General features: G+C 44.9%; 1 protein-coding gene and 1 non-coding gene across 2 annotated transcripts; one reads left to right on the plus strand and one right to left on the minus strand.

Annotated features, from left to right (window-relative positions):
• Positions 1-3398: 3398 nt before the first annotated feature.
• On the minus strand, positions 3399-3505 carry LOC127780978 (small nucleolar RNA R71). The gene has a single exon (XR_008018869.1). It is a non-coding gene; the product is annotated as a small nucleolar RNA R71 (small nucleolar RNA).
• A 16879-nt stretch (positions 3506-20384) lies between these two features.
• Positions 20385-23317, plus strand: LOC127778693 (uncharacterized). The gene is made up of 2 exons (XM_052305315.1): positions 20385-21797; positions 22807-23317. Exons 1-2 carry the CDS (start codon positions 20441-20443, stop codon positions 22866-22868), a joined length of 1419 nt encoding a protein of 472 aa, XP_052161275.1. The 5' UTR covers positions 20385-20440; the 3' UTR covers positions 22869-23317.
• Positions 23318-24394: the final 1077 nt, after the last annotated feature.

The raw sequence follows: 24394 nt of genomic DNA on the forward strand, positions 1-24394 counted from the left end.
CATCGAGATCATCTACTGTGTCCTTGGTGTAGACTTTTGAACCATCCACGACGCCCTCAAAACAATAACTTGGGCTCTCCATCTTCAATTGGCTGTATATCACAATCGGACACTTTTAGAAAATCTCCATCCCAAACTTTTCTAGATAAGCAATCGAGACCATCCATCTCCCAAAGAGCTAAATCGGCACTGGCAACGTTGACTGACCTGTCGGCTGGCACGATTTCAATCTTGTCGCCTTGCCACTGAATCAAGCATTGATGCATGGTTGAAGAAATACAACAATTGGCATGAATCCAATCCCTTCCAAGCAACAAGCAGTAGGAACCTTTCCCATCGATGACAAAAATTGTTGTAGGGATAGTCTTGCTGCTGACTGTCAGCTCTACATTCAAAACTCCTTTGGTTTCTGATGGATTGCCACCAAAGTCTTTGAGCACCATGTTTGTCTTGATGAGATCCTCAGCATTCCTGACTAGCTTCCTAAATGTAGCATAAGGCATCAAATTCACTGTAGCCCCACCATCGACCATCATCTTAGACATCGGCTTCCCATTGACGTAGCCATTTACATACAATGGTTTAAGATACCGATTCTCTGCCCCTTCCGACTTCTCAAAGACCGCTTGTTCTGGTGATAAAATTAACTTAGCCGATTCTTCCTCAACTTCGTCAACATCGGCTTGCTTGGCCCCAAATTCTGCAGGTAGTGTGAAAACCATGTTAACCGATGTAGTCACAACACTTTTCCCTTTAGCCAATCTTTTTGCTTCATCGGTTGTGGCTTCATCGACTGTAGGAACTTGATTCTTAATGCGCCACTCCTGCTTCGGCTTCGTTTTCTTCAGCCGATGGTTGATCTTAAGCTCAACCTCCTAAAAGCGTTCCCTGTTCCTCAACCTTTGAACCCTTCTCTTCTGATTCTTTGTAAAAATACCAGAAGGACACCATTGAGTCTTCCTGCCTTCATTGCCCTCTTGGTCACGACCTTGGTTTACTGGGCCCAATCTTTGATGGACAGGAACCCTTGCTTGTCTTAGCCGATTGCCTCTATTATACGATCGGCTTGAACTTTCTGCAACATTGCTGCACCCAAAACAGTCTTCAATAGATGGCAGCCTCATACCTTCATTCCAGCAAAATCTAAAGAACTCACAACCCCAATGAGGATCAAAACCACCATCATCCTCTTCATAATGCTTCTCCTGCTGCTTGTCATATTTCTTCTGATACTTATTGATAATTGGTAACGGTCGTTATCGATCAGTTTTGACCGTCAATATCACTAAAACAGGAGAGAAATAGTGATGCTTGCAATGCATAAATATGTTAGAGTAATAATATTCCACTAGTATTAGGTCTACTAACCTTTTGCAGTGAATGATCATAAAGTGGAGGCGACATCAACACCCACGATAAATCAATCGGACGATGTTGAGAACCAGACTTGTGTATGAATGGGCCAAGAACTCAGAATTGACACGACAAACTGGGCCAAGATTCACAAGTCTGGAGAGAAGAACAACAAAGGAGGCCGCCAGCCAAACCATGGGCTAGTTGGGCCAGCCCCAGGTTCGGCCAAACCTGGTGGTTTGGCCGAACCCCCCTCATCGCCGCTGGATGCAGGGTTTCTTCTAGACGGTGTGGATTAGCTCCCAATGACGGTTGGAGGGTATTTCCGACTATTCCAACCGTCACAACCGTCATTGGGAGGCTATATAAACCCCTCACCTTCTCACTTCACTCACACACCTCAAGCAAGAGCTCTCTCATTCCTCTCAAGTTTAGTTTAGTAGTATCTAGCTGGCGGAATAGAATTAGAATAGGAATCAGGAGTCCGGAAGTCTTCGGAAGAGTTAGGGTATGGCTCTAGTAGCTTTCCTTTCCTCTTTTGTAAGCTTTGTACTTTTATTAGAATACTCTTCTAAATACATTTATGGTATTGAAATACTTTATGAGTATATGAGTACCTACTTTACATTATATTCTGGTTATACTGAATATACTGCTAGCTTATCTGGGACATGCTTTGGTGCGGGTAGAGTGTTTGCTTATGCAATTACTCTATGTCATGACAATGATATTAGTTTAGTATCTGGTAGTTTAGACGTGGTGTCTAGATTACGGGGTATCATTATTTGGGATTATATATTGCGGATGAGAGGTGGGCCGCTGATGGTGACAGCTCAATACAGGTATTCCTCCGCTCCTATATATAATCCTAAGTTAATTTCCTGGGGAGGATACTCTTCCGTATTTAGCCCCAGTTGGATGGTCATGACGGGCTGTCGTAAGGAACTCGGCAGTCAGGGGTGGCTTCTCGAAGTACCAGGAGGGCATCGGATAGAGGGTATTAGCTAGTATATCAGTTAACTAGAATGTATGAATACTATGTATATTAGAAGTATAGGAATAGATTCTCTTTCTCTTTTCTTTCCACCTAGCTTAGATTATTTATTATGAGGATGAGTAGTTAATGCTTTTGTGTCACTCTACCCTTGGATTATCTTAACCCCTGCTTAGAATATGATAATCACAAGTAATATATAAATTATTAGTTGAGTTCTCTCTACAAGATCTTCCCACGGGATAAAATAAATACGATACCCTTGGAATACTCTCGGGTGAAATGCTACAATGGTATATCCGTGCGCTTGCGGATGAACTCTGTAACCATAATATACCAGAAGTATTTATGCGCCATTGCTGGGAATTATATTTCTAGTAATGTCGTTAAGAAATACCAACAAGCATTTCTGGCGCCGTTGCCGGGGAAGATTCACGATAGAGATTACTTAAACTAATACTTTATATTTACCTCTGTATAATCATTTTCCTTTGCAGGCTAACCTTGGTTGTTTTCACTTTTTATTGTGAAAACAGGGTAGTGTATGACTGGTTTCAACATGCCGGAAAACTTCAAAGAAAATCCAGAAGCTTTCTTCCGGAGCGTCAAGCTGCGGGTCGTTGCTCCGTAGAAAACTCTACCGACAGAGAAACCAGTCGTACCAGCGCCACCAACCTTCAAGACAATGGCCAGCAAGACTCTTCGCGAGTTCGCTGCTCCCTCTGCTAACAATGTGGCCGTCGGGCCGCAAGTCAACATAGGAGATGTGGATTTCGATTTGAAGTCCAGCCTCATCACGTTGGCGCAGGCTAGCCCGTTTTGTGGCAAGCCTAATGAGGATGCCAACGCTCATCTGCAACAAGTCCTGGAGATATGTAGCACATACACTATCAAGGGCGTCAATCCTGACATCTTCAGGCTACGGCTGTTTCCGTTCTCTCTCCTCGGGAGAGCGAAGCAGTGGTTCTATACCAACTGTGCTGCTATCAACACCTAGGATAAATGCTCTACGGCATTCCTCTCGAAGTTCTTCCTGATGGGCAAAACCAATGCCCTTCGTGGACGAATTTCCAGTTTCCAACAAACAAGGGGCGAGTCCATTCCTGAAGCATGGGAACGACTGCAGGAGTACGTGGCCACCTGTCCTCATCATGGGATGGACGAATGGCTGATCCTGCAGAACTTTTACAATGGGCTCACCCCCAATGTCCCGCGATCACCTGGACACGGCAGCTGGAGGAGCCTTCTTCTCTAAAACGGTTCAAGGAGCCGTTGAACTCATAGAGAAGATGGTCTCCAATATGGGTTGCAACGAGGAACGACTCTAGACCCGTTAGCGAGGCATGCACACCGTCAAGGAGACGGAGTTACTTGCTGCCAAGCTAGACCTCCTCATGAAATGCTTGGACGACCACGAGAATCGGTCACAAGGCACCGTCAAGGCCTTAGACTCACACGTCACATGTCCACTGGGGGGACAATCAACCTTCCAGATCAAGTGGTGTGCCTCCATCTCCAAGTGAATAGCGCTCGAGTTCCTCTCGGTGGGACTTGGGTGAAATCACTAGGAGAATGGACACCCTTGATGTGCAGACGGGGGAGATCCAATATGATCTCGCGGAACACATAGCTCAAACGCAAGAATGGCAACAATCTGCTGATGCTCAGTTCACCAATATCAACAACATGATGCAGCAACAGCATGATAACCTTCAGACGTACTTTCGCTTTCAGGGGTTCAATCCTTACCTCCGATGACATATCATTTATCTTCGAGCCGATGTCATATATGCATCGATCGGCAGTCATTAATAAGTAAGAAAGAACTAAATCTACTTGATCGGCTGTAGATATTAACAATATATAATCCTTATATCGATATATACTTAAATCAAGTGATTGGGATAGATCGGTCGCCATGCCGAGACAGTATAAATCACTTAGATCGAAATATATACTAATAATAAGACTAAATATGTTGATAGCATAGCCGATCAGATAGATCTAGCATGTATCGGCTAATACTCCGATACCACTCTATATTAAGATATTAAAGCAAATAGAATATACCAAACAGAAAGCCTAATATACTTAAATGCAACAAGATCTTAATATAAATGACAGATTTAGCATGTCAATAAAGCATATAAGATAAAAGCTAAATCAGGTAAGATCGGCTGAAACCCCGATGCTACCCTAATCGGCAACCAAAGGCAGGCTAGAGATTGAGATTCTAATCATGACTCATAAGATCAAACTCAACTGATGCAGCTATAAGTATGAAAAGAAGAACAATATCTAGACAATCAAGTCGTTGGATGTGTCATAGAGTGGTGGATATCCTATATAATCTAAGTCAACATCGGTATTTAACCTAATCGGCTGCCTTCTACGGACAGATGTTAGCAGATTGTAGGTTAGATAACGATATTGCCGGAGATCATGCAAGATATATGATAACTCGACGAATTACATAAATAAGATTAGAGTGTCATGAAGATGGAAGCACTAATCCCGAGAACGCAAGCCGCTATAACAAGTTTTACCTCTTGTTGAAGATTGAAATCGATGCAGTCAACTTGAAAGCAAGAACTCGTCGAAACAAAATGAAAGTAAAAAGGGTGGCGATGCGCCGAGATTGTATTGAATGTGTGTTAGTTTTATTACATGGGGCTCGGGGCCTATTTATACTCGAGAATTACAAAATATGTCCATATCGGACACGACTCTTATCTCTAACAAACTCTAAGATACCGTCTCGATTCCTCCTTCACATCCAATCCTTGGATTACCAAATTTGGTCGTTAACAGCTGGTAGCTTTGCTCTGGAGTGGTGTCTTTGTTGTTTCTCTTCAGCTGCCAGGCTCGTCCTTTTATAGGGGCTGGAGAAGGAAACTCGTCAGTGCTCTATGTTTATCACTGTGGTTTCATGGGATGGCTCGCACCATGTAGTGGCACTTCCTTTTGCTTCACTTCGTCCTTTGTTTGGCTGGAGTGGAGATACCTTGCACCTGTGTCTCTTCCTTTTTCAAAAGTTATATTCTCTACAGTATTTTTAGCAGTGAAACGTCATTCATTGTCATTCACCGAAAAGCATTTTTGGATTGATTCAAAATTATATTGATTTAAAATTATATATTATTATTAGGCTTACCATGCCCAAAAATTTGATAATTTATTATCAATTTCTTATATTTGGCTATATTGCTTATTGGTCTGGCTACCCATGGCTGCCCATATCCACGGTATCAACATCAGAAAAAGATACATCAAATTTCTCATTATAAGCCTTTTTTATTTCTTCAAATTTGTCATTCATTTCTTTCTTTAATTCTTTAAGTATTTCTTCTTTTAACTCTTTTTTCAATTGAGGGGAGGCTTCTTCAAAATTTTCAATTATTTTCTAGTCAATGTATTCACCATCTAAGGGATCCATCCCTTTAGTTAAGCATTCTTTATATGTAGGTTTTTTAGAAGATCCTTCAACTTTTGTATTCATATAATATGGAGTTTCTGGAGCTTTCTTATTTTTGGCTCTTTTGCATTTTTGTATATATTCCTTTGCAGCTGGCTCCATATAATAGTTTATTCCCAAAATTTTCCTGGCTTGACTTAAAGCTTCATCAACATCTATATTTTTTTTTCCACGATAGGCCGCCCATTATTTTTGCATCTATTTTTTGGGCTATTATTTCTTCAAAGGATATATAAACTCCGAGGAGCTTTCCATCAAAGACTACATATATAGGCTTTTGTTGTATTATTTCATTATTTTTTGAGGCTGGCATTAGGTCATTTAGTAAATGGAAATATTCAGCAAGACTGTTTTGTATAGACAGCATGTACCCTTTTCTTCCCTCTTATTATTATATTGGTACCAAAAATTGCCTAATATGCATTCCTGGACTTCGTCTAATATTATGTGGGATTTTGGATTGAATTTATAGGTATTTGGTGGAAATAGTTTGAGCTTGTTATCTTCTCCAAAAGTGAAGAATTCAACTCCATTGTAATTCATGGATTTCTTCATGCCTGCAACAAGGGTAAACGAGAGAGCAGGTTAGGTAAATGATTGTCTTTTCCCTTAATATGTTCGAATATATCTTTGTATCCATTTCCAGTAATGATATCTTCAAATAAAATCCATTTCCTAGTAGAACTCTTTTTCCTATTAAGTTGATTATAATATCTACATATTGCTTCACTGTGGTGACCCCGAAATCCTCGCGGGTCCGGAGGCCACAGTACAATACCTGTGTAACATGTACCAGTCCCAGGATACACAAGCTGGTACACATGGAACATCGGTGATCCAAAGCAGTCTAATAATATTACATTAGTCGGATAGTCCTTACATAAGTTGCCATCGTGGACAGACCCCAGATGGACAACGATACGACACAACAGACAATAACAACAATGACAACAACAGAGCGGAAGCGAACAGTGGAAGACGACTTAACGACTAAGTTCTAGGCTAGGCACCTAAGAGACTAACTTATTCCACAGGCACGGTTTGGAAACTAGGCCCGAAACCCTAAAAGTCTTCATAGTTGGCGTGCTCCTGAAGATACTCTTCGGCGGTTGGATCATATCCTCCTTCTTCATCTTCAAAGCCTAATATAATTATATGTAGAGCAAGGGTGAGTACTTTCGTACTCAGCAAGCCATAGGAAAGATGACATGTGCGGCTACCAAATGAGGCAAAGGGTTTTATTTGTGAAAACTAGCTGTTGCTCAAAAGGTGTCTTTTTGCAAAGCTCTAGTGTATCAAGTTTTAGTTATTGGAAAGAGGCTCACACCTCAATCCATTCCACAAGTTGCTTTGCAACAACTTGTCACAAGTAATTAGTGAATATATGTTCTTCTACCAACACCTTAGATCTTCTCTTGCTTCTCCAACTCTTCAACTTGTTTCCACTTGACTTCTCCACGAGCCGTCTCATCTCAGAGCACAACAAGCCGTCTCAGCTCAGAACACCACGAGCCATCTCAGCTCAGAACACCTCTCGACCAAACAGTCCAACTCCTAGTCACACTATGATGCCAATCGACATCCCAGATCACACAGACCTGTTCTAAACCACTCAGGTTTGTCGTCTGCCACACAGGCTAACTCTGGAAATGATTCCCATCCCACAAACCAATTTCACAAACATATACAAACAACACTACGCTAAGAGAATCACCTCACATTCGCCCTTAACCGTGGGCACGGCTGTTCGAACAGTTTAATTAAACTCTGCAGAGGTCATACGCTTTACCCACACGACACAAAAATGACACCGGTTGCCCGTCGGCACCGGAAGTTTGTTGCAAGGCCTTTCCAAAGCTAGTCCATCAAAATCCCATACCACGTAGTAGGCCGAGTCTCACGACAAGCATCAGGCAGTCTCAGCCCTCGTCTACTCAGGGTACACTAGGGATGCTCCTCCACCTTATCGGTACCGTATCGCCACAATAGAGGCGGGGCCACTCTTGGCCAAAGATCTCATCAAATACACGCAACTTCGTCTCCTTATCCCCAGTGTCCCACTACTACAGGCATACAAGATAGTCATGGACTAACAAAGTACTTTTCAAGGGGTATGCCATAATACCCGTGTGGTCGCACTATAAGATGCTTGGATGGAATTCCCAAAGGAATCGGTCCTTAACGACAATACATAGCCAGCTACACAGGCTCAGCCTACATACCATCAGGGTTCGCAAACTAGTTTTACTTCGCAAACACACCGACAGGGAGCATCGGGTTTTGAATAGTTGATTGGAAATCCAGGTTTCCCACACGACAATACAATCGTGGCAGGTCCAAGCAAAACTACCTCGATGTTCATACCCGTAGGGTAAGACGTCGGTGCGTAATATGTGGAGCTATAAAGGACAGGTCGTCCACTATCCTACAGAATATAAGTGCGACTAATAGGTAGATCCATCGGATGCGTTCGCAACCCGAGGCAAAACAGTTTAACGTCTAACCTAAGCATGCACATTTGCAAACAACATAATTTTGCACATATAGGAAGCAATATGGTCAAAGGTGGTTTTCCTTGGTCCTGCGGAGGTTCTTCCTTGACGAGAATAGCTTCCGGTTCATCAGCGGGATCGGCAACTATACACAAAAAGAGCAAAATCAACACAAGAGCTAATAAAGTAGCTCAAACAGTAAGATATTATACTGCCATTAGATAGATCTCATTTTTAGAAAAATTATAGAAGTGGAACGAAGTCAATCGGAGTCACGGTTTAGGAGATATGAATTTTTGAAGATTGAACGAATTTCTATTCAAAGGAGAAAGAGTTTCTTTATGGGAAAAAGGAATATTTCGGGATAAACCCCTTGCGGGGCCCGCTGTCAGTGGCACAGGAGGAGCCGGCGCAAGGTAGACCACGTCCACGGAGGGCGCGACATAGAGAGGTGGTGGACCGGGCTCGTGGTCCACCGGTCGGTGCGTGTGGGGCCCAGCCGTCATAGGCCCGGCGCACATGGACCTGGTGTACACACGGGCACACCGCAAGGGAATGGATAGGGTGGGACCCGCATGTCATTAGCACAAGCATTAAGAAGGGATTAAAACAAAGATTAAGCACAGTGGGCCCACATGTCATTGAGACAAAAGAGGAGGATTAAGGAGGTAATTACGGTGCAAGGATTAATTAGGAATAGTAGGGTACACGGGTCCCACATGACAGTGTCTCACATCCTTCCCTTTTCTTCTCTCTTCTCCTCTTCTCGTTATCTCCTCTCGTTCCCCTCTACTCCTCAGGGTTCCCCATATCGTTTTGACAGAGGTTACCGCACCCCCACGGTAGGACGATTACCGCCATAATCGTGCGATAATCGTGAAAAATCGAACAAAAATCGTATCCAAACATTTGAATTCAAATCCTCGGCGGTTTCGCAGCTTTGACGCGATTATCTCGTGGTTTATGGCGATAATCGCGATATTTGTCTGATTATCGCGGACAGTGAAGAGGGAAAGTTGGAAATGAAATTCAAATTGAAAAAAACATAGAAAATACAGTTAAATGTGTGTCTATCTTGGATATAATTATAAGAATATGTAGGATACATAGAAAATCTAACATTTGAGTGTAAAATTCGAAAATTCGGCATGACCTATTCTATATTATGGACATCGAAGCAATTCAACATTTAATAGCATAATAAATCAACAACAATTGAACAACCTCACATTTCAAAGCCTAATGAAGTCCACACAAAGTTGAAACAATAGAGTCCACGATTACAAATATGGTAGTTCATATGACAAGCAACACAAACATAGAAAGTTGTAGTTTGGAACGAAGGATATAAAGAAGGACATAGCTAGGTGTTCCACTGATTGTAAGCCATGTTGTACTCTTCTGTTGACATGAGCATCAAGCCATGAGAGTGTAGCAATCCCACCTTGTATTCCTGCCAAGTTTGTTCTGTCCATGATGTTGTTGATTGCCATTAAGCGTACAATTGAGCATACCACTGGGGCTCTTGCCATTCATACACCCATGTCTGAGCAGGATATCAGATGCTTGGGGACGGTTTTACACATAGGTTGGATAGCCACTTTGAATGCTAGAGGCACTGAAAGAGCTGTAGCTATCCTGGGGCGTGTCGAACTGTTGTTGTTGTTGGCGGCCTATCGGATTTATAGTAGTTCTTTGCGAGCTTGGAGCACCATGATCCTAGTCTTGAGTAGCGTGAGTAAAGTCGGCCTCACCTGCAAGTGAAATATTAGCAAGAACATTAATGAGTCATGAATTGCAAGGTGATAGTTGTAGTAGCAAGTAAAGTATATCGTACCAGTGAATTGAATAAGGCTATGGTGTTCTGACTGAGGTGTGTGACCCCTAGAAGGCACATCAGTGGTGCCTTGGCCTCCTTGGCCTCCTTGACCACCATCATCTCCATCATCTGTATCCATCTGGAGCTACTGTCATCGGACTCATGGTATTCCGGGCTTCCTTCAGCGTCGGCATCACTATCGACACTCCTCGACTGTGTAGTTGTAGCTTTGCCCTTTGTTTTTTTTGGCTGCAGGTGCTTTTGGCTGTTGTCTAGTCTTCCTCTTCCCAATATGACTATCGCCTACATTCTTTTCAGCCCACTCAGCAAAACTAGAAGCCCCAGTGGCCCTGCGGATGTCTGTCAAGTCCACTAGGTCGGCTACTAGTGGACTAGGCACAGGGGCATCACTCTCGGTCGAGTCTTCATCAAGTTCAGGGCAAGCATTAGACCAAGCATTGTCCATCCAGTCTTTAATTTGATTGTTCATGTCATAAAATGAAAGATCCGCTAGCCTCTGAAGGGGATCGTCATCTTCCTTCCTAATTTGTGCATTTGCTTGTTGTATGCGAAGCCGAAGGTTGTAGTTGACATACACAAGCTTGTTGAGTTTCTTGTGTGTAAGTTTATTATGGACCTTTGTATGTATGAATGCAAACATGCTCCAATTACGTTCACATCCATTTGAGGAGCAACATTGTCCAACCAAATGTAACGCAAGCTTCTTCAAGTTCGGTGTGTCTGAGGCGAACATAGACCACCATTGTGCTGCAAATGCCAAAGAACATGTCATTTCACTATTATGAACACATAGAGCATTGCATTATGAAATTTGTTTGCTACATTAGCAAAAAAAATACCAAGGGAAGTTTTCCCATCCATGGCCATCTTTCTTGCTAGTGGCTTCCCAAATTTGCCACTCTTACACCGATACATCTCCACCTCCAGCAAAGCGGCAGCTGCCGTGTCAATGTCCGTCATCCACTCGAAAGCTTAACGAAGGTCTTGGAGGACGGTGGAACTACAAGTGTAAGCGTAGTGCGTCCTCGGGTTCAATACCGCAGCTACAAAACATAGCCTAAATTAGTTCAAGAGTTATGGGTTTAGGAATTGAACATTATGTAAAGACTGCAACTTACTTGCATTGATGAGTGTCTTAGTGGTGAGGTCGTGCATCCTTTTGTCCACAATATCCATATAAGCGTTGTACTTATCCCTTTCACGAGCGAACAGACTATCATACTCCATTCTCAGTAGTTGATATCTCAAAAGAACCTCACTCAAATTGGGGTTCTTGTCCTCGTCGGCAAACCGAAGAAAGGAGTACATCGGTTGCACTGAATTCACTACCGCCTCCAAGTTTTCCCACCAACTCATGCTAGATAGGCAGGCATGTGCATATCTACCCTCTGTTGTGCCATTGAACTTACTTTGCATGAATGTAGAGGAAGCCATCCACTGCATGAACTGATATCGCTTCCTTTAGGAAACTCTGAAGGAACATGTAATTGGTGCCAAACCGCGTGGCATTCCACTTAACCAATTCACCACCTATCACTGAGACCATCATAGAATGCAGCTTCGAATGATTGTATAGCCATCTGCAAATTTTTCTACCACTAGCAATCACCATATTATGGTCTGCCATCTTTCCAACCTCCTTAAGCATCAAGTTAATTGTGTGAGCTACGCAAGGTTGCCACATAATAGCTCGGTACTCTTGCCTAAGCAGTTTGCAGGCCTTCTTATAGTTGGACCCATTATCAGTGATAATTTGCATGACATGTTGATGGCCTACTTTGCATACCACCTTCCTGATCTCCTGCATTAATAAATCACAGAATACACGTAAGTCCATCACCTATACTTCATGATAACATGTGAGGCTAATTTGTTGGATCCAGTGTGTTACCTTAAGTACAAATTGAGCATCCTGGCTTTGGCCTGTCGCATCAATGGACTTATGAAAGAACATTATTCCATTACAGTATATCAAAAAGTTGATGACGGCCATACCGGTCAGTCTAGTCTACGAATCACACATCAAAGTAACACCATAATCATCCCAGTCGCGCTTGAACCTCTCAAATTGTTTCTTCACGTCCTTCTCCGTAGAATCAAGGTATTTACCATCTATCTCCCTACTTGATGGAGAAGGTATGTTTTCACCTACAATTCACATAAGAAATATTAGTGTCTAAAATGTTTATGAAAATATAAGTTGATATTAGTTGCATACGTACCCCACTTCTGTGTCTCTCTCACGACGCTGACAAAGTAAGGATTATCGGCATTTCTTGCAGCAATTCCGGAGGTGAAGAAAAACCTTGCCCGTGACTCACCAATGGCCTCCCTAGCTTGCTTTTCCTTCTTTGTGAAGAACCCTGTCTCAATGCGTGTCTGCACAGGGGCCTTGGCAACTGCTAGATTGTAATCTCTCAAAACAGGTGACTCCCTCTGAGATGTAGCCCTTCGTAGCAAATTGGAAATTGGGTTACTTTTACCTCTCCTTGCCTCAGGCTGAGCGGATCCACTACCACCGCCATGCTCATATGTGCCACCTCGCTCCTCCACATCCCTTCTAAAGTCTTGCTCTCGCCGTGATGCTTCTATGGCCTGTTCCATTTGTTCCTCCTCGTCGGCATCACCTGTGAGGTCATGATAGATGACCCTTACCGCTTCAACCCTGGTTGACTTTTCACTCTTACGCCTAGCACCGGCAGCTTTTATCCTGTCCAACTTGCACTTGAACAAGTCACGGACATCTGGAGGCACTGAATTGCAATATGTTGTCCCCTTTCCCTTTCCAGCCAAATGAATTTTAAGTCTAGTTGCCCCACCACCGCTCTTTTGCTGATGGCAATATTTACAACGAAATCCATTTCCTATGCTCTCCCCGTGCTCCCACACAGGGTCCCTATTATCAGCCATCTCCACCCTGAATCATATAGAAAAATTATATCACTAAAAGAATTAACCAAATTACACATTAACAACAAATGACCCATTATCGTTAAAAGTACATTTACATCAATAAACATGAAAATGTCTACTCACCCAACAAATAACGTACTGTACATAACCACTGTCCACATCCCTACCATAATTCAGAAATCTTCATATCTCAGATAACATCAAACATTTTACAATGTATATTTGACATAAACCAACATACAACTAAGGCTACTACTTGCACAACAGTGAAAAATTCATGCACAATGTCGACATCGGCACAGTGGCTGGGGCTTCCAGGGCAAGGAAGGCGCGTCCGGGAAGCGGCACACGCGGCGCGGCACACACGGCGCTGTGCGAGCGGCTCGACGCGGGGTGGCGCACGGTGCTGTGCAAGCGGTGTGGAATGGCTCGGTGCATCACTTGCCTAACTCGGCATTTTGTCGAGCAGGTGGTGCGCGGTGTGGCTGCTGGGTAGGGAGGAAGAAGAGGGGAGACAGATGGGCCAAGCTGGGCCACCTTGGGCCAGCCGAAAGTGAGGGAGGGGGAGAGTAACAAGGGAAACCCAAAGGAATAGGAACTTCTTTCCTTTTTCTGGTAATTGGAAATTTGGAATTTGATGCAAAGGGTGTAAATGGACCGTAAAAGGGACCATGGACTTTGATAATTCTAGGAGTTTATTTGTGGACATGGAATGAGAGATTTGAGATTTTTAATGGCATAGGTAAAAATTCAAATGAGAACCAAATTTTGAAAATAGTTTTATATTTAAAATAGGTTTTTAAAAGAAACGAAAAATCGGGATGTTACATTCACAATCTGTCCTGACCGTAAATTCTTTGAATCCCAGATATAACCTAAAAGCATTTATCGCATTGATTATTGCTAAGATTTCTCGATCTGTATTGTTTACAGTTTTTACTTTATAACTTCCAGAAGCATACCTACATATATTTTCTTCTCATTTGGTAGAGTATTTAGTAGGCCTTTGCTTTAGTATTGCACCCCAACCTTATTGTGATGCATCTGTTTCAATAATAAAGTAATTCTCTTCTAATGGTAGTTCTAGAGGTTTTAGCTCTTTTACCCTTTCTTTTATTATATGTACTAATTTAATGTCTTTAGAGTTAAAGTATTTCTGACCATTTTTCCTTAATTTAGCATACAAGGGTCCTGCTAGCGTTGCCAAATTATCAATGTGATTTCTAGCATAATTTACAATTCCTAAGAATTGTTGTAATTTCTTTTTATCATTCATAACATCAGGAAATTGTAAAATTTTCTTAGCAATATGTTCCTGCAAATGAATTTTGCCTTCTCCTATTTCATGACCAAGAAAGTTAATTTTTTTTCTTTGCATATTTCCATTTTTTTCTTTGATAGGATTAATCCATTCTGCTCAACTTTTCTAAAAAATAACTCTAAAATGCAGCCGATTGAAACATTATAACTCTAAACGACAATGTTGACATACAGATCCACATCTTACAAATATTATAAAAGTCTTACACAAATGCAGCGGAAATTAAAAGGATAACAGTAGCTAAGCCTTGACTTGGATAGCAGCGGGAGACACCATTCCACTGGCATCCTTGACGGCATGGACGAAGCCTACTCCTCTGAGAAGCCACCATCGGACGCATACTCGAACTCTTGGGTTGGGAGATAGAGCAAGACTGAGTACTACCCACTGTACTAAGCAAGTCATACCGGAACGAAGGGTATGATGCAGGATACAACCAAAGAGAGCTAAAGGAGTTTATTTGCATAAAGCTAGCATTTATGAATAGTAGTTGAAAGCGGTAAAACAGTTGTAATAATTATCCATCATTTAACCCAATCACTGCTTAACGCTATACCACGTTAAGACAGGCCCAAAACCACCACCAGAACTAATCAGTTCCATTAAGCTAAGCTAGGGGTGAGACTAATCACAGTGAATCTGGTTGACCGCCCATAACCGCGGGCACGGCTATTCAAATAGTTTTACTTTGATCAGAGGTGTACAACTGTACCCACAAGACACAGCCCCACGACACGTTCCCGTGCGCCGGCATGCCACCACAATATACTAGAAAGAGGCCGTGATAGGACCCTTCGCATAGCCCCCTCTAACCAAGTACACCACACCTTAGGTTTCACCCCCACTCCTCAAAAGGTAGCGGGCAGTCCCCTCTCGTGCCTAGGTGAATCCGGAAGCGACAAAAGCCGTTGTAGGGCCCATCCCGCTCCATCACACCCACCCTTGCCTAGATGCGTCGGCTAGAGGAAAGCTACATTACAAGCCCAGCCATTGCCCACGCTGGCTTGTGGTAAGTACGATAAGTTCTTCCAGGGCATCCTACGAACCGGTCCTTAATTGCCATGGGCACGACCATCAAAACCATGCACCCACAGCCCACCAATTAATGTGTTCTAATTAACTAACACCATTGCGGTGGCACTAATCCAAAGTTATACTATAATCCAAAGTTTATGCGTTAATGTGATTTCCCCTTTGTGTACTAGTTGAACTAAGCATGGCTAAGCAATTCCTAATCCGACATCTAGTTATGTTACAACCCAAGCTAACAATGGATTAAGATGAACAAATAGTATAGCTGAGGCAGTAGGTAAACATCCCATAATAACATTATAAAAACAATGCATAATTTAAAGGAAACAATAGAGCATTTGCAATATGGGATCAATATGTTCAAGTGACAAGCATGACTTGCCTTGCTCTGTGGCTGGAGGGACCTCGGCAACTATCTCAAAGTACACCGGAGCGTCAGGAGAGCCGGAATCTATGCGACATACAAGGCAAACAATGCAAAAAGGCTATAAGACTACTGAAACAGAGAACAAAACCTTTTGTAATGGATTCTTTGCATTTTTCTTGATTTACTGAGACTTGAATGGGCTTAAACGGAGCATGAACGAATTAGTTATGATTTTTAGAAGATTATATGTGTTTATTACTATAACAGAAAATCCTTAATTGATTTATTGCGTAATTAATACCCCTGGCGACATCATCAGAGAGTGTGGCAGCGCCGACATGTGGGCCCCACATGTCATAGGGTCGGGGTGTGCCGGTCCACGGGATCGGTGAGGGGTGCACCACGTGGCGGCGACGTGGGCTGCCACGCGGGCGGCAGCGAATGGCCCCGATCTACTCGAGGGTAGATCAGATGGCGAGGGCGACTCGCGGCCTGGCACGCACGGGCGGCTTAAGCCGGCCCAGCGGCCATGGCGCGCGGCGGCGCGGTGCGGCGCAGCGGCGGCGCGGCGGCGGCGATCGGCGGCGAGCGGCCAGCAGTGGAGAGCGGCGGCGCTACTAGATGGAGAGGGAGAGGGATAGGGGATGTCGGTCGTCATCGAGGGGTTCGGCCGGCGCAGAGGAAGGCGACGGCGAATGACGACGACGGGCGATGGAATGACGATGGCGACGAGCAGCCGAGCTTCGGGGAAACCTAGGGAATGCAACGGGGGAAATTAGAGAGGGAGAGGGAGAGCACAGATGGTGGAGGCGCCGGCCGAAGGCGGCGGCCATGGTGGTGCTCATCGGCGCGAGGAGGAAGGCGTGCTCCGGCGGCGGAATCGGCCTGGCGGACGGCGGACGGGATGGCGCTTGGGACGGCGAACGCGACGGGCGTCAACGGCGTGGATCGGCACGGCGGCTAGCGGCGGCTGGAGCGGTGGCGGCGACGGCGGAGAGGAGGGTGACGGCACTAGGGCAGTGAAGTGCACGGGAGGGCTCGACGAGAACGGGAAAAAGGTGGAGGAGGATGCGGGGGTAGTTTATATAGGGCCAGGGAGGTTGGACGTGGCTGGGAGAGGCGGGAAGTGGCCGGCGAAGTGGGGGAGGTGGAGAGACAGAGGCCGGTGGGATTCAAAATTCGAATCCCAGCCGTTTCTCGGTATGGGCGTGCGGGGAAAGTGGGGCGGCGGTCGCGGACATGCGGGAGAGGGCACGAAAGGCGGGCGACGTGCACGGGAGGCGCGGGAGAGGTGGTGAGGCGGTGGTTCCAGCGCGGGCGACGGGGGCGGCCGGAGGTTGGGGACGGCCCCGATAGGTGGGCCCCACCTGTCAGTGACCCGGGAGGGAGGAGGGGCGCACGGCCGGCCTGCTGGGCCTCGGCCTCGAGCCGGCCCAGCTAGCGCGCGGGGAGGAGAGGAGAACGGGCTGACGGCCCAATCAAAGGAAAAAGGAAGGAAAAAGGGAAAAAAGAAAAGAAAACGATTTCCAGGGATGAAATAATTGCTTGTGCTCGTTTTTAATTGATTAAAATTATTTCTAGAGCTCTGAAAATTCCACTAAAAATCCTGTTAGTATATTTTGACATGAATAACCCAAGAAAAATTCCACATGCCATTTTCGATTTTTATTTGCATTCACTACTTTAGGGTTTCTCTCTTGACTTTAAACAACTAATTTCTTGAGACAATTTCCAAATTGAATTTAGGCTTGGGAAGAACTTCAGAGTGTGACAAATACCCTCTCCAGCAAAGTAACTTAGGATTATATACTAACGTAGAGGAATACCCGTACTGAGCTGTCACCATCAATGACCCACCTCTACTGTCCTGTAGCATATAACCCCAAATAATGATATTCAATAGCCTAAGCACCTCGCTTATGCTACTAAATACTACTCTACAATCATCATCATGACTTAGAGCAATCATATAAATGAACATTATGCCCACACCAATGCATCTCCCAGGTAAGCTAGCTAGACAATTATATCTCGAATAATATATCGAAAAGTCGATACTCAAGGGATCAGAATGAAGTAAAGTAATATTCTATAAATAGTACAAGTCTTACAAAAGAATGAACTCTTCTGAAGATTCCGAGGATTGAAGAAACTATTCTCTTCCTACTCCACTAGCTCTAGAACACTAAACTAAACTTGAGAGAATATGAGAAGCTCTTGCTTGAGTGTGTGATGGAGTGGAGGATGAGAGCTCCCTTTATAGCCTCCCAATGACGGTTGTGACGGTTGGAATGGTTAGAAATGCCCTCCAAGTGTCATTGGGATGCAATCCTGGACGTCCACGCCAAACCCTGCATCCAATGGTGCAAGTGGGGGTTCGGCCAAACCCATGGTTTGGCTGAACCATGGGCTAGGCCAAACCACCCCAATTTCGGCTGGTGGCCTCCTTATCTCCTCCCTTATCCAGAAAAGTGAATTTTGGGCCTATTGGATCGTGGCAATTTTTTGTTCTTGGCCCATTTATCCATAAGTCTAGATCTCGACAGCGTCCGATTGATGGATCGTCTATTTTGCTGTCGATTCTCCTCCATTTTGTACTTATTTTCTGCAAGGGGTTATAATCCTAGTGCTAGTGGAAAATAACTTATTCTAACACAAATATGCATTGCAAACATAACTAGTTCTCCTTTATTTTAGTAATATTGACTGGCGAAACTAATCGATAACGATCGTCAACAACGGGCATGTGCGACACGTGTCTGGGGCACCACCGACCCTAATGATTCGCTGCAGAAGTCTTGTCGAAGTCTTTCCATTGTCAGTGGGATAAATCTTCTATAAGCTTTGGTTTCATCATAAGGGGGTGCAGTGCCTTACAGCTGACCGTGCCCCTTGCGTCTTTAAGGCAGTAGTTAGGATATTTCTAGTCGAGCTTCTCGAGGGAGATACAACCGGACGGATATCTCTGAGTTACTTCCCTAATAAGCTTTCATGCACTTCCTTCGTAGAGAAGGAGAAACGATCCCTACCGGGGGCAAAGTCAGCCCGGGCCCCGGGCATGCCGAGACCGTGGTAGTCTTTGTTACATAATCTGACGAGAGTGGGAGAGTGGGAAAGAGAGACTCGCCTGGGTAGGTTCAGCCCGTACCCAGGCCCGGGCGCTTCCTCGGCTCGTACGCCAGGAACGCTCCTTGTTGAGCGCTCTTCCCTTCCAGCCGAAGGGCGCGGGCTTCGGCAAGGAGCTTGGTTAGAGCATCTCCAACATGCTCTCTAAATTCGACTCTCCAAATGTCTATTTGGCCAACTCTCCATTTCATTTGTCAAGTCAAATTGGTTGTTTACTCCAACAGTCTCTCCATCCATCCTCTCTATTTTGAGTCTATGACAGCGGGACCCATGCGTCAGCCTCTATACCCCTTCTCCCCCATCTTTCTCCCCCTTTTCCTCTCCCTCTACCTCTTCCCATTAGCACTTGCGACGACGGCGCGGACGGCGGCGGCGGGCGCGGCTGGAGACGGCGCGGAAGGCGGCGCGCGGCGGCGGCGGCGGACGGCGCTGACGGCGGTGGCTGGCGCGGACAGCTGCGGCGGCAGGCGTGGCTGGGGACGGCGCTGACGGAGGCGGACGGCTACGGCGGCAGGCGCGGCTGGGGACGGCGCTGACGGAGGCAGCTGGCGCGGACGGGGCGGACGGCGGCGGCGGCGGCAGGCGCGGCCGAGGATGGCGCGGACGGTGGCGGCGGCAGCAGGTGCGGCCAGGGACATCGCTGACGGCGGCGGCGGCGGGCGCGGCTGGCGACGACGACGACGCAGAGGACGGTGGCGGTCGTGGCTGGCTCCGGCGCCTCTCTCCTCCCTACCGTCGCCGTCGTGTGGTTCTGCGGCGCTGCCTTCTTGCTAGGGAGAGACCGAGAGAGAGATGGGGGTGGGAGAGGGAGTGGTGGGGCCCACGAATAGCCAGGCAGGGTGACTCTCCAAGTTTGGCCATTGAGGGGTGAGATTTAGCCATCTGGATGGCTTAGCTAACATGATAGAGAGGCTATTGAAGGTCATTTTTTCTTTATACTTGCTAAAATTTAACTTGGTCAGCCATTTGGCCATTCTATTGGAGTTGCTCTTAGCCCGGGGTCCCGGGTCTGGCCCGGTCCGCAGCTAACCTCGAGCCGCATTCTCAAACCCTATAGTTGGGGCCCACGACCATGTCCTTCTATTAGTTCCCTCGTTAAAAGGTGCTTTATTGTTTTGACGATGAAATGGGTACACCCATTCCCATTTCGTCGACAGTTCGTATTAAAAAGTCAAAAAAAATTGAAAAATACATCATGTATAAAAAAAATTTTATACACATATGAAAAGTTTGTGTTTGCACGTATATGTCCCGTACGTATAAAAAAAACCAATAAAAAGGGAAGGAAAAAACAAAAAAAAGTACCGAATAAAAAAAAAGCCCACGCGCGGCCCTCGTCTCGGCGAATTAGCAATTTTGCACAAAAGATGATGTGAACGGAGCGATGTTTAATGGGCCGGGCCCGTTCTGTGGTAGGCTGGACCTCTCAACTAAAGAAAAAGGATATTATAAAAAGAGAGGGAGAGTGTGTTCCTCTTCTCTTAGCCCTAGCCCCAAATTTGCGATCCAATCCCCTCCTCCTTGGTCATGTCTTCGTCGTTGATTCCCCCTCCACTTGCCGATTCCGACGGCGCCTCCCCGCCGCCGGACTGGGTTCTCATCGACATATGGTGCTACATCGGCGACCTCCCCAACGCCACCACCGCCGAGTCCACAACCAGCACAGACCTCCCCATCAAGGTCACCTTCCGCACCGCACGCCCGCCGCTCCTCTCCCACCTCTGCGTCCACTGCCCGGGCCTCGACCTCCTCCGCGTCACGCCCAAGATCATCGCCTCCCACGCCGACCTCCTCCTCCTCGTCGTCCCCTTCGATCCCCTCACCGCCCTCTCCAGCGGGACGTGGGATTACTTCGTCTACCGCGTGGCCGACCCTCCTCTGCTCCACCTCATCCCGCCCCCGCCGCGCTCCATGCGCTTCAACGACTCCGAGGTCGCCATCGTCAGCCACGGCGACGGCGAGTACGCCGTCGCCGCCCTCGCCTTCGCCGGCACTTTCCTCTCCGTAAACAAGGATTTCCACCTCCACCTCTACCATGGCGGCAAGCAGCAGCAGGGTGAGTGGGTCTCCAAGCTCTTGACGCTGGAGGATCGGCTGAGAGACAAGCTTGTGCCTTTGCCCAAAGCGGCTGCGGAGTACAGGTTTTACCAGGAGACAAGGAAGACGATCGTGATTGGCGGCGAGCGCGGTACGGTCGGCTGGGTAGACCTCTGGCGTGGCATCATCTTCTGCGACGTGCTCGACGACCACCCCGTGCTCCGCGACATGCCCTTGCCCCTGCCAGCGAGCGGCAACTGGGATCGCCTCCTCAAGCAGACTGACCCCAACTACATCCGTGATGTCACCGTCAGTCTTTGCAGAGACTCCATCAAGTACATAGAGCTGGAGATCGTTGGGACAGGAGAGACCCACACCACTGTCCAGCCAACTGAATCTTACCAGCAATGGGTTCGGCGAAAGCCAAGGTACACCAGCTCGGTTGTTCTCCGTTGTGGCTGGAAGGCCACCATTTGGACCATGCCAATTCCGGTGGTTTCGTGGGAGCACTGGTGCCGTGATTGTCACCTCAATGTCAAAGACCTCGGCATCAATGTCCGTGACCCAAGCCATCTGAAGCTGCTGTCTAAGCTGAGTGGATGTGGCCACAGCAAAGCTGCATTGCGGAGCGTAGCAATGGTATTCCCCACCATAAGCATGGATGATGATCATGTCTACTTCTTCTCCATAGCCGGAAGCACGGACAAATTGGAGGCCGTGGTTACTGTTGATCTAAGGAATAAGAAGATACAAGGAGTTGCTGAGCTTGATGTCCGAAAATACTATTTCGGTATGCCCACCTACATCGCCAGTGAGATGTCCACATATCTGAAGAAAGTCACTACAGGTAACTTCTATGTGCTGGTATATACTTCTGATATATGTATAAATGCACTACTTACTTGCCATCATTGTATTTGTCGCTGTTTAGTTTAGAAGAAGGGCCTTATGATACCTCACTAGTTCCACCAGTTAGGAACATATTGCAGTCTGAATCTCAGATTTGATTACGGCAATGTGAACACAAAAGGTACTAATACGGCTTGTTTCATTGTCTAAGCTGTATGATTGGCAACCAATAGAAATAGAATTTCAAATTGTGCTGTGCTCAATTTAAATTCCTTTTTGTCTTTGAGTGAAAGTACAGCAAAACCGTCTAGGACTATACTCACAATTCCTGAGCACTCAATTTCTTTAATGATGCTGGTTGAGTTTTGACAAATTAAGAATATAACAACACATTTAGAACAAATGCTTTTTGATTGATTGGATGCCAAGCTTGCCTCAAAGCATAGTGCAAGAAGATAAGCACCCAAGAAAATGCGTTTCAACCTTTGTTCCTGGCCAAAAGCACCGTTGAAGAACACAGTATCTCAAAGTTACCCTTTCAGACAAAGGTTATTTTTTGTAGCTTGGTCTTGCTCACTCCCTCCAGTGCAAAAAGAGGGGTAAAGGTGTCATTTTGGTGCCATCTCTAATCAAACATTTAAATTTATAATCAATCTCTTCTAAAATATTTAGATTGGATATAATATGTATAGATATGTCTTGTCCATGATAGTTGATTTAACACACGTTGAATTGAAATTAACGGTCAAAGTTATATATTTTAGAGACTGTCAGTGTTCAAAACAGCATGGTTCTGCTGCTCGACAGAGTAGTAAGATATATTTGATCAAAACAAAGTAACCAACCTACTAGCAGCTAATGACTAGTTCTTGCTATCGATTTTTGTTTTGTTTTTTTTCCCCTGCTACTAGATGATAGTAGTAGTATGGGTACTTCCTCTTTATAAAAAAAAATGTAACCAATTCCAGTTCTAGGCAATTTTGACGAACTCTTTTGTTGTTGTTCAGGCACAGGAGAGGTGGCACATGGACAAACTGAAAGTGCAGCAGTTGAAGTGAGGCGCATGTGAAAGGCGTGGGGGCCCATATAAAGAAGAAGAAACATTGGAAGAAAGAGCATCAGTCTACAGATGGATAGATGGAAGCCAGTTGGTGTTGAGATTCAGGATGCTGGTAATATTGTTGGTGGCGGTTTAGGAGTTCATTTGTCGTTTGCAGTATGGAAACTGGCTTGGGGTTTATCTGCGCCTAGAGAGATAATTGTAGGATACGATTTATTGTGTACTAGTGAACTTTTACTGCAAGCTGAAGCCATTTTATAGAAATGGGGAGCTAGTAGTGATAATTTGGCAAGCAGTTACCATGGTCTTTTAAGGACGAAGCAGCCTAAGTTCTGATGTACGCTATATTTACTATTCGTATTCAACAACATCGTACCACTGCTTTATTTCGCCCTCCCTTGTATGCATCATCTTTACTACTGGTAAAAAAAAATATGGGCTCCGAGACCAAACCAGCTTTGTCATGACAATTTTGAGGCTTCCTTTGGTTAGAAGGATTTGTAGATAATTTTGAGGCCTTAAGGCTATAATTTACCACATGACAATTTTGAGGCTTCCTTTGGTTAGAAGGATTTGTAGATAATTTTGAGGCCTTAAGGCTATAATTAAGGCTATAATTTTGTTCCCTTTCAATTAAGGGCTATATTTTTTTTAGTTATCAACTGCACTACAATTTTTCAGTTATCAACTGCACTACAATTTATCAACTGAAAAGATATGTTGTACCGAACACCAGAGATGCAAAGCCAGTGCAACAGCATAGCACAACGGTAGGGTGAGCGCAACAGTAGCAGGCATGGGGAGGGTGCCCAATTTTTCAGCACGTGCCCAATCCCATGCAACCTAAAAGTAAATACTCCTATTTCAAAGTGCAGTAATAAGTTTCCGTGTTTAATATTTTACTATCCATTTTATTTGAAAATTTTATTTAAAAAGAATTTAAAAAATAAGTTAAGCATAAAGTATTATTTATTTTTTATAATCTAAAAACAACAAAAATACTAATCATTAAAAAAATTAAATAATAAGATGGATGTTCAAACGTTGGACACATAAATTCACAACTGTGCTTAAAATGGGATAGGAGTAGAAGATTGAGCGCAAGAACTGACGCTACTCAAAAGCAATATACGCTCCCAGCCATGTTATACCGTTTGCTCAAAATCCAAGAACTTCACAACAGAAAAGTAAAGATTGATATAGAGGGTAAGTCAAAAGCTAAACATCTTAGAGCCATGACAAGGATAACAGCACCGTCAGCCATCAGGGTTCTCGTTGTTGTTAATTGATAATATTCCCTCTATTCCCTTCTAATCATCCCCTAAAACTTTTTATGGTCTTCCTAAAATGATCATCTAAAATGATCTATCATCTAACAAGTGTTTTTGTTTGTTTGTGCAAGAGTAAATGAGCATCGTTAAATGCGCTACATACAACCAAGCAAGAATATTTTTTATTAGTGCAACATCATGCAATATATTTAAAACGTGACACAATCCACAAACACGAAACAACAAAACACCTTAACCAATATG

Source organism: Oryza glaberrima, chromosome 7 (assembly GCF_000147395.1).
Source record: "Oryza glaberrima chromosome 7, OglaRS2, whole genome shotgun sequence".
NCBI classification, from domain to species: domain Eukaryota; kingdom Viridiplantae; phylum Streptophyta; class Magnoliopsida; order Poales; family Poaceae; genus Oryza; species Oryza glaberrima.

Bases quoted from the DNA above. Each gene is read 5' to 3' on its own strand.
- LOC127778693 (XM_052305315.1), top strand. From the start codon at position 20,441: ATGTCTTCGTCGTTGATTCCCCCTCCACTTGCCGATTCCGACGGCGCC. The intron at 21,798-22,806 runs GTAACTTCTATG...GTTGTTGTTCAG, and splicing joins TCTGAAGAAAGTCACTACAG to GCACAGGAGAGGTGGCACAT.